The sequence below is a fragment of the Trichoplusia ni genome, unplaced genomic scaffold, assembly GCF_003590095.1.
Source record: "Trichoplusia ni isolate ovarian cell line Hi5 unplaced genomic scaffold, tn1 tig00002150, whole genome shotgun sequence".
Classification (NCBI taxonomy): Eukaryota; Metazoa; Arthropoda; class Insecta; order Lepidoptera; family Noctuidae; genus Trichoplusia; species Trichoplusia ni.
The window spans coordinates 1-17,838 of NW_020800208.1; the positions used below are offsets into that span (position 1 = coordinate 1).

General features: G+C 36.3%; 1 protein-coding gene across 1 annotated transcript; it reads left to right on the plus strand.

The window, feature by feature from the left end:
- Positions 1–1,108: 1,108 nt before the first annotated feature.
- On the plus strand, positions 1,109–17,834 carry LOC113507455 (protein bric-a-brac 1-like; the record flags this gene model as incomplete). The annotated part of the gene is made up of 8 exons (XM_026890308.1): positions 1,109–1,427; positions 11,625–11,973; positions 12,653–12,825; positions 13,531–13,640; positions 14,272–14,388; positions 15,550–15,722; positions 16,780–16,825; positions 17,775–17,834. Coding segments are annotated over exons 2-8 (739 nt in total), but the record flags the coding sequence as incomplete, so codon positions are not given.
- Positions 17,835–17,838: the final 4 nt, after the last annotated feature.

Here is a 17,838-nt window from a genome sequence, read left to right on the forward strand (position 1 = left end):
TAGGTACTAGTGTTTTACAAGGAACGACTGCCTATCTGACCTCATCCTGTTAGGTGGGCAACACGATACCCCTTAGACTGGTTGTCAGACTGTTCAAGCTTCTTATACCTGTAACAACTGTCAAAGATGAAGGAACAACAGCCGGGACCCACAGTTTAACGTGCCTTCTGAAACACGGAGAAACACAGGTTAATTAAGCATTAAATTACTGATGAGCTTCTTTCATAAATTAAGGTAACCGTGCGGGCTTCGGTTAATAAAAAAAATCGTAAATATAAAAGCCTTACTTATTGAACCTGACTCCTAAACAACGAAACGTCTTCGGTTAATGCTAATATTACAATAAAAGTCGTCGAGACGGCTACTTAACAGTAAACTATCTACGCGCGACAAATAGGTACTGTTATTTACGCATTTCACGAAAACACTTAGCATGGGAATAAAATACTATTATTTTACGTAAAATATTACAATAACTTAATCCAAATTGTTGACTTTCTATACCACATTTCTTTTGATTCGTTCTAGCTGTTCAGCAATTTTTTCCCGAGTTTTATTAGTGTTTTACTTCCGCTTTAGGTGCAAAAAATATTATTTGTTATTTTTAAACTAAAATTAAACTATTTTAAAATAAAAGTAACATAAGCTGGCTCTTAAGGATTAAGTGATAATAAAGAAATCATATAAACTTCGCGCTCTATTCAATTCCATGCTCATGTGACAGACCACAATGTTACCATTCTATTAAAATAACAAACCAGCTGATAAATAATTTGGTCTTGCGTATGTATTTTGCTTTCATTATTGAATGTGATTCACTATGTTACGTAAAAAGTAAAAAATATTTTTTCTACTATTTATAAATACCGAATGAATCTAATTGGAATTAAAAAAGGTTAGCAACCTAGCAAAACTACCGACTCAAGTCAGATCATCAGATGCACGCTAATTGCAAATGGCGTCCGTCTGACGGATGATTGCTCGCGTCAAAATGCATTCGCGATGTTTTAAAAACGTGTAAAAGCTATTATTTATCGTTGTAAACTCTACATTTACACTTACAAACGGTGAGTATTTAGACAAATTAGTGCTATGATAGTTACGTAATGCGTTTTGTTATTGTTAATGCTTCCCCAGTCCATCGACTGTCTCTTTCGTTTGTTATGATTCGTTCCTCATGATTATTTACAACCGGCGGGCGGCGACGTATATGCATCTCTTTCGGTACCACAGTTTTCTTGCAATGGGTTTTTCATTTTTAAGTGTCTGCGAGCGAGACCGCGGGCGGGCTGCGGGGGCCCGACGGAAAAATATGAACAAAATTTTGTGCTCTTAAAAATTATTGATTTTTCATCGTTAAAAAAATAAAGTGAGCCGAGCGAGTGTCTAATTGCATACGTTATGTGAAGTCGGACGGTCTCACAACTGTGAGTATATGGCTATTTTCGTAGTTTTCCCTTAAACGAAGGTTGTGAAAAGTCACATTTTTTCAGTAAAATGATCATCGACCATATTGTCGTGTGTTGGTTTAGATATTGCGTTCGGCGGCTGGCGGCGGTGTGATTGTTTAAATATTGATTTTTTTTATTTGGAGTATGTGCATGTGTGCGGCGTGAATGTTTATAACTTTAGTTGGGGCCTGCGATATGCTACTATTTTGGGATCGTCCAAATGTTGGCTTTGTACTCAAGAACACCATTGTAACTCTAGCGTTTGGACCGCACGGAAAGTGTTTAGTATAGTTCCCGATATTCGGTAAGTCATTTAAAAACCTTGTGATTATTTGCGCTTAGTTTTTTTATCGGTCATAACTGAATCTAATGTTTGCCGCTCAGTTTAACGTAAAACGCCGATAAGATATTAAGTACCATGGTTTGGGGCCTATTTTTTTTTCGATATTGTGTATAGGTACAGGAAAATGTTGAGTTGTTTTGTGATAAGCGAGTTGTGTGACAATGTTGGGAAAATGAATCATGAACGCCGAAAACTGAATTGTTTCTCCTGAAATTTGTAAGTTGTAAAATATGTTGGAACCCAAATAACTTATTCGAATCTCGGAATCGGGTCTAAAAATAATAGACACGGCCAATGGAGCGTTTATTTTTTCAGGCTGAGGTCTAAGTGTATACAGCCGGTGTATTGATAAGTCAGGAATTTCATCATTTCCGCCTCGTTTCTTATCTGTTTTCAGTAGGTTATGCTCGTTAGATCTGCGCGAACATAAATGAGGAAAATGTTGCGGAAAAATAAAAACTATGTTGAAATAAAAAAAGATTAAGTTGAAAATCTAATTGATAAATTTTACGACTACATGTTTTGACAGCTAGCTAATTTAATTTAACATTGTAAAGTTATGGCTAGAATATACTTGCTTACATTTTTTTACGTTACTAAAGAGGTTTTTCTGTAACTTTTCGATAAGGTCAAATATTCTTTGCCTGGATCAAAGAGTTATACGAAAGCATCGTAGAACAAAATTTCCGAAATCCTATTTTATAAACAAAATAAAACTAAGCATTTTGTTTAATTAAACATAGTCTATATCTGATCTACGAAGATTAGGACATGTTCTTGTCTTGTCATTAGATAACTGAATCACTAAAGAAGTACAGGAAAAAGAAAACGGATATTTTTCTTTATCTGTCCAAAAAAGAAAATTGAATTATGAGTCATTTTCCTTTCGAAAGTGCCTAAAAGAGGTCTCGAAATTTTGCGTGTGCATTTACCTCTAGCTTGAATATTATAGCTTAGGTCTTTTGAAGTAAAGAAGAACCAAATGGATCCGCGGGATATAGCTAGTTGTGTAAACAAATAGACTTACACGTGGATATGCTGTTTAGTATACATACGTGGATAGTTTTAACTAGAGATGCGCCGAATAGTGGTTTCACCGAATAACCGAATGCCGAATACTATTCGGTTTAAAGTTTACCGAACCGAATATTCGGCCGAACTATTCGGTTCAATTCTTTTTGCCTCGTCGCGTAACAGGTTTCAACATGTCCATACTTGCCGCCCGCAAGATTAAACATTTAAAAAAATGTTATTTTTTAAGTGTTACCTGTTTAGTTTCAGAAATAAATATTACTAGCTTTTCGCCCGCGTCGAGGTCGGTTATATCGCGTTTCCAAGAGAACTCTTCAAAATTCCGGGATAAAAACTATCCTATGTTCTTTCTCAAGGTCAATTCCATCTCTGTACCAAATTTCATTAAAATCAGTTCAGTGGTTTAGACGTGAAAGCGTAACAGACGGACAGACAGAGTTACTTTCGCAATTATAATATTAGTAGGGATTATTATCTTGTTCTATGGTTGAAATATTTTTAAAAAATAAATATTGACTAGAGAGTTGTAAGTAAAATGTTGTTGTTTAAGAAATAAACATGTTGATTTTTGGTTAAAAATTAACACTAAGTTAAAGTTTATTTGCTTTTTTTTATTATCTTAATTCAACAATTTTTTCATAGTATTCCGTAGACTTATAACAGAATAAGTTATATCTTTTAGTTCTACATCGGGTAATGTGGCGGAGAAAAAAAGAACCGAATATATTCGGCACCAAACCGAATAATTCGGCCGAATACGAATAGTGAAAAAATTGCCGAATACGCCGAATACCGAATAGTTATTCGGCGCATCTCTAGTTTTAACAATAAGGAAACACGAAATATATGTTCTAAGGGAAATAAAGATAGGTACCTAAAAATGTTTTTTCGTTGACAGCAGATCAACTGGGAATGAAATTCAGAAAAATCCTTATCTAGAGGTCTAAAATAATTAAAAAGTTGTTGCAACTTAGTCCATGGGTTTATCCGCGTATTTTCCATAATACGTTGACTTTAGGGAGATAATAACACTCTAATAATTAAATTCACGCCTTTATTTGAATACTTAGTACCAAATGAGACATCGGTTTTTGAAACTATACATACCGCAGATCGTTCGGTAATTTTTCCGAGGAATTTTTAACATAAGCCATCCAAACTCATAAGTTAACGTTTCTTTTCTCAAGATTAACAGAACTAAGAAGTGATTGAGTAGTTGTTTTTGTATAAACGACAATTTACCTAGAGCAATACAATTTGTGTCGATATAAAGGAAAGTCAGCCAGTCTAACTAAGGGGTATCGTGTTACCCAGGTAATTGGGTTGAGGAGGTCAGATAGGCAGTCGCTCCTTGTAAACACTGGTACTTAGCTGAATCTGGTTAGACTGGAAGCCGACCCCAACATAGTTGTTAGAAGGCTAGGGTGATGATGGTAAAGGAATAGAGTTGAAAAACAAGCCAAAGAAGAAAGAAACAAGTTACGAAACTAGCCCTAGAAAACCAAAAACCTGGTTTGGACTAATATTTAGGACTTGGGCCAAAAGCTTACATTACTCTAAAGGCTTCGCTTCTAAATAGAACTGACGAGTCAAAATCACGTCACATGTGGGAAAGGAATGTCTTTCACATACATTTGAAGTTTTAATTTCCTATTTTAATACGATGTGACATTGTAAAGTTCTGGATCAATCTCTCTTCATATTTACGAATAGGTTTTTAGTTGTTTGTCGAAGATATTTAACAAATAAAAATTATTTTCTTAGCCATAGCCATATCGAACATAAAGAAAAATGGTTGAATAATGCTTTTGGGAATATTTATTACTAGCTTTTAGCCCGCGTCGAGGTCGGTTATATCGCGTTTCTAAAAGAACTCTTCAAAAGTCCGGGATAAAAACTATGCTATGTTCTTTCTCAAGGTCAACTCTATCTCTGTACCAAATTTCATTAAAATCTGTTCAATGGTTTAGACGTGAAAGCGTAACAGACAGACAGACAGAGTTACTTTCGCATTTATCATATTAGTAGGGACTAACTAAAATGCCACCTTGTAATCATCAGGATAGTTTTCCTCGTCGTCAGTGCTTCCTGCATGTCAAACGTCCTTGTATAACGAAACGACTGTACCTAATCTGATAAGACTATTAAAACCGTTTATCATTAATAGCTACGTTATATTAAGATATATTGTTGATGGATCGGAGTATCCCTATAAGGATGGTTTGAGGAAAAATCATGCAATTACTCATGCTATCAATATCTTTTTTGCTTATACCTATACCCCTGATCAACGAAAAATAGAGCAGGAAAATGAAACCCCGATGTTTCCCAAATATATTTTGCCAAAACCCAGAGAAGTTAAATAAAAACACATTTTTTCGTATTAACTTTTCATCTCGTTCATTATCAATCGACCAAGCCTATGTATCTGTGGTTATTAGCCTCCCCCAAGATGGCCACAGTAAGGTAAGTTAATCATATTGATAATTTATCCTTTAAAATAGTATGGAGATCTCCTTTACCTCAATACATTTGCTGTCGAAAGAAAACAGCGATTCTCAATAGATAAATACATCCATGCATTCGTTGAAGTACGAAAACTATGGAATTTATCCTATATTGTTTTAAAAAGATACTTTTAATCGTCTTTAACTACATAACAAAAACTACAATGATAGACAAACAGATTCGCCCACACATCATCGCTTCCTAACTGCTCTGTTTATGAACAAAAATGAGAGAAACCACTCCATAAACTCCTTCGAGGTTAAACTAAAATGGTCCTTAAACTCGCCGTCGCCCTTTTTCAATCCTCATGAATTCTGCCTTGGAGGTGACGGATAGGTAATTCAGTTTCCGGGTGAAATTACTTGCTTGACAATTCTTTTGTACTACAAGACTGACCTACTAGTGATGCTGTTGTGATTGTGGAAGCAAGACGCAACATTACACCCTGTAATGCGTTGTCACATTCCCACAACTGCTATAATATTACTTTGAGACATATCAGACCCGTAGGACCATGGAATCTTAGTCCTAACTCCCGTTACATGAGCAGTCCCTAGCCCAAGCCTATTCGTCCATCACTTACCTATTTATTATATTACATTTCTCGGCTATTGTTCTTGGCTTGCCGCCAGTGCCACATTGTTTCATGCTCACACTCAGTTCCTGTGCCACTGTTTTTTACCTTAGGATTTAGATTTTGACCTTTGGTTTCTCCTTTTTGGCCTCTGAATGGCGGCACATACTAATATTATGTAAGTTTGTCTGTCTGTCTTCTTGTTAAATGTAGAATGCTGTACTGATTTTTATGATGTTTGGTATGTTAAAAGATTGACGACGTAGAAAATAGTGCAAATCTGATTTAAAAAAACAAGTATTCATTAAAATGAGGCTACTAAGCACTTGTTGATTGGCAATTACTAGGGATAGAACCAAGATTTATCCACCCTTTAAGCTGTCTTACTTTTGATGAAGCGGAAATGCATTTTGCATCCTAAACCCATACAGTTGAGGTCAATGGAACTTCAACTAGGGGGGAATTTCAGAGTTTTTACTTAATGTAACAAGGTTTTTATGCAATATCTCGACAAATGCGATTGCTTTGACTGCGAGTTCTATTTTTTTAGTTCTCAATAAGACTAGAAACTGCACAGAAAACTAGTCCTTCATCTCGTAAAAAAATATTACTTACTAGCTGTTGCCCGCAGGCCCACCCTCTACAAATCGAAAATGATCCTACGGTAACATAAAATCGGGATATGGACTATCCTGTGTGCTCATCCTGACTATAAACTATCTGTGTACCAAGTTTTGTCTAAATCCGTTCAGTGGTTTTTACGTGAAAGAGGAACAAACATCCGTACATACAAACTTTCGCGTTTATAATATTAGTAGGATTAGTAGTTTTTGCCTTTTCACTGTTAAACGAAGTACCTAAATACAGCCAAGAATGTAAATGACGCCATAACAGATAGTAGGTACAAAACCTTAGTGTCACGCGACATTTTAAATCGATGTGTATTCGTAAGATTTTGATAATAATATTTACGTAAATCTCCGTCATTGTGATTTTTGATATTATTAATTGTTAATTATAGGCATGATTATTTTAACAGAGAAATGGATTAATTTCGTTGCAGTTTCTAAGGCAGTTTTTTTACACCAAGCTTAAGTGTCTCAGTGGTATTCCTTAGTTTAAAAAAATATTGGTGTGCATCCAGAGTAGGCCGACTGGACGGATTTAACTGACTTGTCAGTTCATCCAAGACACTTTCAGTCCTTTTCTATTGAAAATCCTTCATTGTATTTATTGCTTTTTCAACATTATTTATTTATTATGTTTGTATAGTAAGTTCTCTACATAGACTCCGTCACTGTTTAATACAAAACCCATTTCACAACAATCTGAAATGGTCTCTCTGTCGCCTGCAATTTTTCCGAACCAATACGACCTTGAAGTTTCATGAAAAAAAAATGTTTTCTTTTATAAAGGCCGGCAATGAACTTGTGAATCCTCTGGTGTTCGATGGGCGGCGGAAACGCTTAACATCTGTCTGCTTGTTTGTCCCTGAAAAAAAAGGCACCCAGTACAATTAAGTAAGGATATTTTTCCCAAAATCTTTGCTACCGCAAGTGACTGACCCGTCATATTAGTCTTCAATTTAAATGTTTCCTAAACCTGTGTCTGGTGACGTATTTGTGACGTCATCCTTTTACAAAGATATGATGCTATCTACTCAGTATTTACTAAAGTATTATTACTTATGGCTCTCGTAATGTAGATGTCATAAAATTGTTTCCACTTGAAGATTTGTCTGGAGAGGTTCTACGATTGGCTTTCAGAAAGATAACGAGATACAAGGGTAAAAGCATCGTTCTGCTTCCACTATTATAAGAGACGTGATAAGCATTCAGAAAGAGAGAGATAGTCAAACATGTTTTACTCAAATTAATAGATTTTTAGATTTTAGATCGTTTTCGCATTTTTAAATGACCAGTTCCGTTTTTTGGAACATATTTAAGGAAATGTCATAGTTTTGTAGTGAGATTCATTTTGTTATGAATTACGCTGTTTTGATTGACGGACCTTCAATCAATTTCAACTTACTCTCCATCACAGTTCCTTCTTCACAGCAAGAGCACATAGGATGTGGTGAAGGTTGAACCTTAATAATTTCAAGACTCCGCTGACAAACATTAAAGGAAAACATCTTGTGGAAAATTATATTCAAAATATTGATATCTAAAATCTTCTACCGTGATCAATGCTCAAACCTTCCCCATATAGAAAGAGGTCTTTGCTCAACAGTGGTACATGTAAAGGCTGTTGTTATAAATTACATTTTTCCCTCCCCTCTAAGGTCCTTACATCCAAACTATTGTATCAAATGGTGTAACATTCTGTCTACATTTATATCTGTCGTACTATCTCCATTATCAGTTGTTATCGCCACCTGAGTCTGTTGAGAATTGTGAGTCATTGTGCTATCAATATCATTGTTATTAATAGCTGTTTTAGTGTTAAGGGAATCCCATGAAAATAGATATTATTTCATCATTATCTTCGATAGATTTTGATATCCTTGTGTTGGATGTGAGCCTCAGTTTTAAGTGCCTCTTTTTCTAATTTTTGACTCTCTTATGAGCGTTTCATTTAATGTTAGATACTTCATGCTAGGTTTCTCCTGTCTCCTACTTATGTTGGTAGCGTCCAGGATTGTAGCCTATTTTGATTTGTAAAACATTGTCATTTGACCCGGGCCTACTCCTTGCTATATCCGGGTTATTTTATATCCTATGGCCCTCACAAATAATGTCAGTTTCTATTGGAAAAAGCATTTTCAAAATCGGTTTCGTAGAGATCCTGAGATTGCCCAACACAACAAGACAAACTCACAAAATTTACCTTTCTGTAATATCAGTAGAGATTGAGTAATATAAGTAACAAGGGCCCAAGCCGTAATCATTGAGGGTTTATTTAATATTTAGCATAATTTGTTATTGGCACAACCATCACGACTGCCTTACAAAGTTGCAAGTTATGACTGACACTCAAAGGTGTACCGTAGCACCAGATAAACACATGAAAACGTCCTTATTAAGAACTATTTTTTTTGTATTTGAATGTATAATAGCAGTAAGGAAGAGGCCTGTGCCCAGCCGTGGGTAGTATAAAATAGCTTTCTACTCTGTACAGGCTTCTTTCCGCGTCTACATCGGAATATTATAATTTGGGCTTCCTGATTTTAGCCGATTTTCACACGACTGTATGATCCAAACAAAAAATGTAGTTTTCATGATTCGCGTATGTTTGTGAGTCTCTGCATTCTGCTATAAGTTTTAAATGCCTATATCAATATTCATGTACAGTAGCATCGTTAGATCCTAACATAACGGCAAAGGACAGACAATATTTATTTTCAAAATTTAATACATCTGTTTCATGAAACTATTTCTCAATTTTCGTGACGGTAGTCTTGTTTTTATTTTATAATTGTCTTCTTGTTATTTTTCCTATCTATATTTTCGTTAAATTCGGTCGAAACCGGTTCAGTAGTTACGTATATGTTTACTCTCGCAGTGTATTTGTCTATGATCTAATCTATTGTGAGTCTAGTTTGTTATGTTAACTATTTTATTTACTACAGTTTGTGTGATCTCATATTGTAGTAAGTGTTTGTTTGTTTGTTTGTTTATAAGGATATTTATTTTAAACATAACTACCGAAATATATCCTTATGTTGTTTGTAGGTGATGTAAACTGAATTGTTTGTTTCGAAACAAGATTGTTTTTATAGGACCTTTTAATATAATTTTACTTATATTGTTAACTGTATTCGTTTATTACTCGACTTCATTGCAACGATATAAACTCAAACATAACGTAAGCTCTTACTGCATTTTTTTTTTCATATAGCAATTTAATTCCAAACTTCTATATTTGACAAAATGTGCATGAGACCTCCCTGTAACAGACTAGCCAACGCAAATACCGATAAATCTACATTTCAAAATGAAATGAGTCGGGGAACGCGAGTGCTTAGCACATCTCGTTCGTTAGACTTAACTCTGAAAAATCAATCCTTAATTACTGAAAATACAGTATAAAAAGGTTCTATGCTAAATCGATTAAGCACGTTTTCGACTACCATATTTTCAAGAATCCATTCATTGAAAAAAGGAAGTACCTATTTCCCGAATATTTTCACAGTCTATGTACTATTCCCAAAAAACATATCAATCAAATTTTGTCCCGAAAATTTTTATCCTCCCAGAAATTACGTGTTTAAATATTATTTCTAAGAATCTGTTGGCCTCAGCGTTGGCCAGATATAACGCACAGACCCCCGCCCGGTCTATTTCGGGGCAAGTGAGGTCGTTGGCCGACCCGCGTTCCCCTACCGTATTTTAGCCCCTAGGGCACTTTTTTCTGCATTTATTTATAGATATTTTGATGTCTGCGAATATTTTTGAGCTTTTGCTTTCGTGGGCGTATCGGAGAACGTTTCGTGGAGGTGTCTTTCTCGGAATAATGTCTTAAAAGGGATTTTTTGTAGATAATACGGATGTCGACATTTTCCTCTACAATGTAAGTCCTGTACTTTAATGAATGCGATTGATCAAATTATGGTGAATAGAAATTCTGCGTGACATCAGTTTTGTGTAAAATTTTTGAAAAAAAGTCCCCCAAAACTTACGCTTGTCTTTGTATTTCTTTTTTTCAGGTAAACTGGTAAAGGTATAATATTTCTTAATATTTATCTGAAGGATTTTAATTTTTTTTACCAGTCTGCTTTTTTTAGTTTTCTCGTTACAGTTGGGTCCTCAATCGTATTTATTATTCTCTATAACTTAAATGGCTACATAATTTGATACTTTTTTGCTTTGATCGCTAATCTTTTGTCGCTGTGATTTTTCTTTCAGCACTAAATTACCAAAGTGAAAATTATATTGTACTTGACCTTTTGTTTCAAATTGCATTATAATTATTACATTTCCATTAAAAAGAAAAACTTCGATTACAACTATAGAGATCATTATTTTCCATACGCAAAACCGATAGTTAAAACTAATTATTTACCCAAGCAACATTCCAAACATTTTGCAATAACCCTCAACGCATCGTCATGCCGAAATTATGAAGAGACAACTCATTTACGAAAGCTTACCAAGGAAGGGTCCCTACGAAACATTATCGATTCCCGACTATCACACGTTTTGTATCAACACTTAACGCAGAAAACTACAGCCGTCTCGCTCGCACACACACCCAAACTTCGGTAATTATGCGACAGAAAGTTTTACGTTGCACCCGCGTTTTGTTAAGGGGTGTTTTCTGTCTGTTTGGATATTTTTTTGCGAGGTTTCCTTTTTTGGGGTTGATTTTTAATGTTGTCTTAAGTTAAATTATTTGTAATATTTTAAGGTTTGAGAACAAATAACTAGTTCTTGTAAGATTCTTAGTCAAAATCTTTTTAAGGAAGCGTTATGGTATAATGACGTAATATAGACTCGTGGCCTTGAAGGAAAGGGTCTTGACAGACAGACGGACAACGAAGTGATATACCGTACCTTTTTTTGTCACTTAGATACTTTCGTTTGCGAATTCAACTCTTCCTCGGTTATTATTTTTTTTGTAAATGCTAACAACACATTTTAATCAAAAGGTTTTTATTTAAGTATATTTAAGATGTAATTTTTATTTTATTTTTCGTCTTTGAATGCTGACCCTATGACACTATAATAAAAATGTTAGTGTCACCCAATTTTAATACCATTTTTTCTCATTCCAGGTATATAAATACAGTTCCAGTATTCAAACCTAAAATATATACAGTCTAGTCTAAAAAGTTTCTACTTAAAATTAAAAGAAAAAACGAAGTATTAATTGTACTTATAATAAAATAAAAAGAAAATATTTTTTACTTGTAGCTATAATTAAAAAACTGTGATAAGTATTGGAGAGATTTGAAAGAACTGCAATCTTTTTTTGTAATAACGGTTTTGTGCAATTTTTGAGAGGTGTGCAGTGATTGGCCAAAGATATGTTTAGGTAGTTTTAGTGTAGTACGTGAAACAGAGATGGCGCTGCCCCCGCAACAGTTCTGCGTTCGATGGAACTCCTATCATACTAATTTACAGGTAAACTTCTTTTTTTATGACTATGACTTATAATACTAACCTTATTGAGTCCCACTGCCGGGCACGGGCTATCCAAATTGAGTGCACGGATAGCCGAGTGGTTGAGGTCACGACGCCAAACCCACTGTGTGCGTCGTGTTGTGGGTCCGAACCCCGCGTAGGATAAGCATTTAGTGAGAGTCTGGGTGTCATTGTGCATGTGATTTGTATTATGTTTGTGAAACCCCCGCGAAACAAAATTAAATTACCGCAATATCAAAATGGGTTTAGTAGTTTAGATATACACACATACATCTTTGACAGTGGTTACAGGTAGTCAGAAGCTAGAAAGTCTGACAACCAGTCTGACTAAGGGGTATCGTGTTGCCCAGGTAACTGGGTTGAGGAGGTCAGATAGGCAGTCGCTCCTTGTAAAACACTGGTACTTAGCTGAATCTGGTTAGACTGGCAGCCTACCCCAACATAGTTGGGGAAAGGCGAGGCCGATGATGATGATACATAATATAGATAAATTACACCCAGATACACTTATTTTCGGGTATCTCGTATCGATCTCAAATTGATGTTTATATAATATTCCTAAATACATACAAATATAGATAAATTACATCCCAGACACAGTTATTTTCGGGTATCTCGTATCGATCTTGTATTGACCTCGTACTCTCCCGTACTCCAGGCGGTGTTCCCCCGCCTGCTGCTGACGGAGCAGTTCGCGGACGTGACGCTGGCGTGCGAGTCGCGCCAGCTGCGCTGTCACAAGCTGGTGCTGTCGGCCTGCTCCGCCTACCTGGAGCGGCTGCTGTTGCAGAACCCCTGCGACCATCCCATCGTCCTCATGAGGGATATGAGGTAAACGAATATAGAACTTAAGGCTTCTAGTATAAGGTTGTTAATTTGTTTTAATTTCGTGATGCTCAAATGTCCTTACTCATATAGTCTTTATTAGATCTTTATACCATGTTGAGATCTGGTAAAGGAATTTAGATTTTATTGCAGAGAGCTTAAGGTTGTAATTTGAATATGGAGTTTTTTAGTAGTCTTAAAACTGTGCCCAAACTTAAATACTCGCTTTAAACCAAAAACTCAGTGATACCTACTTACAACTTATTTTTGTATCGTTTGTTTACACAAGTTTCAAATTTTATTTTGACTTTGATAGAGTCTGCAAATTCTAAGTTTGGGTCGAAATTTAACGATAAAAAGACATTTAAAAATTAGTTCTATCGAACAAAACAATGTAAATGTCCAATTCTCAGATCTACCATATAAGCATACAAAATTTCATGAGAATCGGGACGAGCCGTTTCAGAATAGTTCAATTACCTACACCGTGACACAAGAATTCATATACATATTATATACTTACAGAAGACGCACACTAGCCTTACAGCGAATACAAAAAATAAACTTAAGTCAAGTCTGTTCATTTGATTACAAAACATAAATATTATGTGTTGCGCCGTTTCTTCTTCACAGCTAGAGCACTCATTAAGCGGTGAAGGGTAGCAATACTTTGTAGCTTATTTTGATTTTGATATAATGTTTGGTATACAGGTTCAGTGAGATGCAGGCCCTGGTGGACTTCATGTACAAGGGCGAGGTCAACGTGACGCAGGAGGAGCTCCCCAGCCTCCTCAAGTCCGCCGAGGCGCTGCAGATACGAGGTCAGAACTACACACACTCACTTACTTTGTTATCTATACTAATATATAAAGCTGAAGTGTTTGTTTGTTTGTTTGAACGCGCTAATCTAACTAACTATTGGTTCAAATTGAAAAAATCTTCTTGTGTTCCATAGACCATTCATCGAAGGTTTTAGGCTAATAGGAGCGAAGATACAATGGAAAATGTGGAAAAAACAGGGCAGGTATAAAAGTATAGAACGCCGCTAAAGAAGTTTTCACTTCAACTAGCCTTGTTGCCCGCGACTTCGTCCGCGTGGTTAGAAGATATACGTTAGGAATTTTTGAACGGAAGCCCTCGAAGATTAATATTTTTCCCTGTTTTTGCCACATTTTCCATTCTATCTTCGCTCCTATTAGTTGCAGCGTGATGTTATACATTTTGAACCAGTAGTTCCTGAGATTAGCGCGTTCAAACAAACGAACTCTTCAGCTTTATATATTAGTAAGTATTGAGTATAGATAGATAGATAATATCCCAGATAGAATAAATGTAATGAAATCTATGCATATTTCTTCATCCACAGATGTAAAAAGTCCAATTTTCTTCCATCCACAGTTACACAACACCCAAAAAACAATACTTTAAACATTTCTTCTCTTTCCCCCGCAGGTCTATGTTCAAGTGACACATCCAGCTTGACCTCAGAGCTGGGCAAAGACACGAAGGACTTCACGGTGGCCAGCGAGGCGCTCGTGGCCAACGCGCAGAGAGAGAACGCGGCTAACGGTGAGTAGTGAGTGAGTGAGTGGGGGGTAGGGGGACGTGGGGAATATAAAGGATTGCAACGCATTGCCATACACCGACACACAAACGCGGATGACGTAGCACGGCGGGTCAGGTTTAATACTCCACAACTTTTTCACACAACGCCATCTAGTCTCAAACTAAGCAAAGCTTGTATTATGAGTACTAGACAACTGATAAACATACTTATATATATTTCTAAACTAGCTTTTCGCCCGCGTCGATGTCGGTTATATCGCGTTTCCAAGAGAACTCGTCAAAAGTCCGGTATAAAAACTATCATATGTTCTTTCTCAAGGTCAACTCTATCTCTAACAAATTTCATTAAAATCAGTTCAGTGGTTTAGACGTGAAAGCGAAACAGACAGACAGACAGACAGAGTTACTTTCGCATTTATAATATTAGTAGGGATACAAACATATTATAGATAAATTACACACAGACACAGAACAAACGATCGTGCTCATCACACAAACATTTGTCCTGGTTGAGAATCGAACCCATGACCTCTGGGTATAGCACTTAGGGTCACTAACCACTAGACCACAAGGTCAGTCGTAAGGTTTAGTCAGTAAGAGTCTGACACTACACATTTCCTCCCTCAAAGGAGTGGGTGGCCATGAGGATTCCCCCGACTTAACAAAAAAAAAGGTGGGAGTGGGGTTAGTTTAGCACTAGTAAAGGTTCATTTAGGCAATGCTAGAAATATCAGCCAAGTTACAGTACATAGTGCAGGCCCGCAGCCCGGGATTGTTTGTCGTTCCGGTTGGATTTTTGTAACTCAATTTTGAGTCACTTCCCGATAAGCCAGCAGGCTGAAATACTCAAGGTAGCTTCAAACCCGGTGACAATGCAATTCATAATTTATAAATTTAACCTATAACGTGGGTTACATAGTGGTTTCTTAGGTTTACACGAATGTTAGGCATTGAAATGAAACTACTTTTACGGATTTTATCGCGGTTTAATTTTAGATTTTTAGCTCCCGACGTTTCGACACCTTTGCAGGTACCTGCCCGTGACCATGATAAAATCCGTTTTTAAATTACATTTTTTTTTGTTTAATATTTGTTTTTTAAAAAAAATCTGCTGTTTCGAAAAATCCCCATCCCTCTTACTTAAACCCCTTTTTCATATTCCAGGTCCGACCCACCAGAAGCAGTCGTCCACCAGCAGCAACCCTCACAACCAGTCCACAACCAACGGCACCAAGAAGCGCAAGTCCGAGGAGAGAGCCGACATCAAGGAGGAGACCGTCGAGGAGGACGGACTCTACTACGGGGAGCTCGACAACGAACATATGGAGTACCACGAGGTGAGGGGGGAGGGGGGGAGGGCAGACAGTTGGCGGGGAGGAGGGGGAGGACGTAGGTAGAGGACGAGACGTAGTGGGGGAGGGGGGGTTATGTAACACAAGCGCCATCTAGTCTCGAACTAAGTAAAGCTGGTAGTATACGTACTAGACAACTGATAAACATACTTATACATATATTTTTTAAAATATACATACATATCATAGATAGATGGTCGACAGCGAACATAATGTAGTATCACGTTAGATCAGATGAGGGGGACGTGTAGGGGTTAAGGGGAATGGGGGTCCCTGGGGGTGTACAGGGGAAGTAAGGCGCGTAGAGGGGAGTTAAGGGGTTATTAGAGGGGTGGGTAGAGGGGTCCACAATTATTCATTGTACCTAAAATTACCACCTATAACTACATTATGCAAGCAATAAAGTATTGAGTATTGAAAAGAGGAGGGGATTAGTTGAGGAGCACATACAGCGACATCTAGTATAATATAGATAAAGAAAACCCAGACACAGAACAAAATATGATCATGCTCGTCTCTTGAAACATTTTTCTTGAGTGGGAATCCAACCCACGACCCTCAGTATATCAGTCAGGGCCATTAACCACTATACCAAACGGCCAGTCAAAGTTTTAAGGACGGGGGTCGATGGTAGGAGGGTAGGAACTGTATGCAGCGACCTCCTAACGCAGACACATATGTCACAGACATTAGGAGGTCATTATCGGGAATAATTAAGCCATGTGTATTGTGTTGGCCTCTGCTGGGCGATGAATTGTTTTTTTTTTAGTTTTACGGTGTAATCCCAGTCGATGTTTCAGTTTCATGTTAAAATTGGAATCTGAAGCGATTGTTTGTCCACTGCCTGATTCTATGTGTCTCTAACTATGTTGTCTTATTTATTTAATAACAATTTACTCATGTGTATCTATTCCTATAACCCGACTAGTTTCGAAACTAGTCAGGTTATATATCCTCCTTGCGAAAGTTATTTAAGAATACTATCTAATAATAATTATAGCTATTTGTTTTTATGTTTATATGGTTTTAATCTATTTTCCAGGACGATGAGCCAGGCAAGCCGGGGAGCAGCTTGGGCCAGCCCTCCGGTAAGTCAATACTACAAATAACAACGTTTTATTTTAATTTGTTTTTAATAAAAATCAATGTTTATTTGCAATGTGACCGCACCTTGTCACTTGCTTTTTATTATTTATAATAATTTATTTATTTTTTTATATATTTTTATTATAATAATTAAAAGCTTTATATTGGTCTCGCGTTTTGCCGTAAGTGTAAGAAGAATCATATTGTGAATGGACGTTGGTTTGTTATTTTAATGTCTGTAAGGTAGGCCAATTTATTTATTATCGAAACAGTAGAACAAAATGATATTTTTTTTAGTCAAAATTGAACCATGAATGTTTTTTGCAAGTTTTTTTTTTCTCAAGGCTGACGAGATGGGATAGAATAGACATGCGGATTAATTAAAATAGATTCATATAATAGATATTTTTTTAAATAACTGCAATGTAAGAATTATAAAGATACCAATAACATAGAAATTAGTTTAGGGATTTAAAAGTAATAGTGGTCAATACAAACTCAACATACATACAATTTTGTAAATAATACACCTTCTAATAAGTCGTATAACATAACCTCTACTATGTTACTCAGCGATATTTATCGACCTTTGCTATCGTTAAACTTCGATTGTTGAGCGTTTCGTGGTACAGGGGCATGCCCTCGCAACTTATAGTAACAGTGGCTGTGAAAAAGAGATAGCGCTCTACGGAGTGTCTTGCATTGTCCCTCTTTCACAATCATAAGAATATTATGGTTGTGAAATATGTTTTAATTCTGAATCACAAAAATAGTTAATTAATCTAAAAGTTATTACAAAAATAGTTTACGAAGCTAAAGACTGTGATTTTCGTCTCATCTCGTTGGCCTACACATTTGTCCAAGAAGGACTATCTTACAGACATTTCTATTGTCATTCCATTCATGGTTCAAAAACAATTACTCCATGATTTAATTGAATTCTCATTTTAGGAAGAAAATATCTCCGCGTTAAGCCCGAGAGCGAGCTATTCTTTCAAACTAAACTACAGAATCT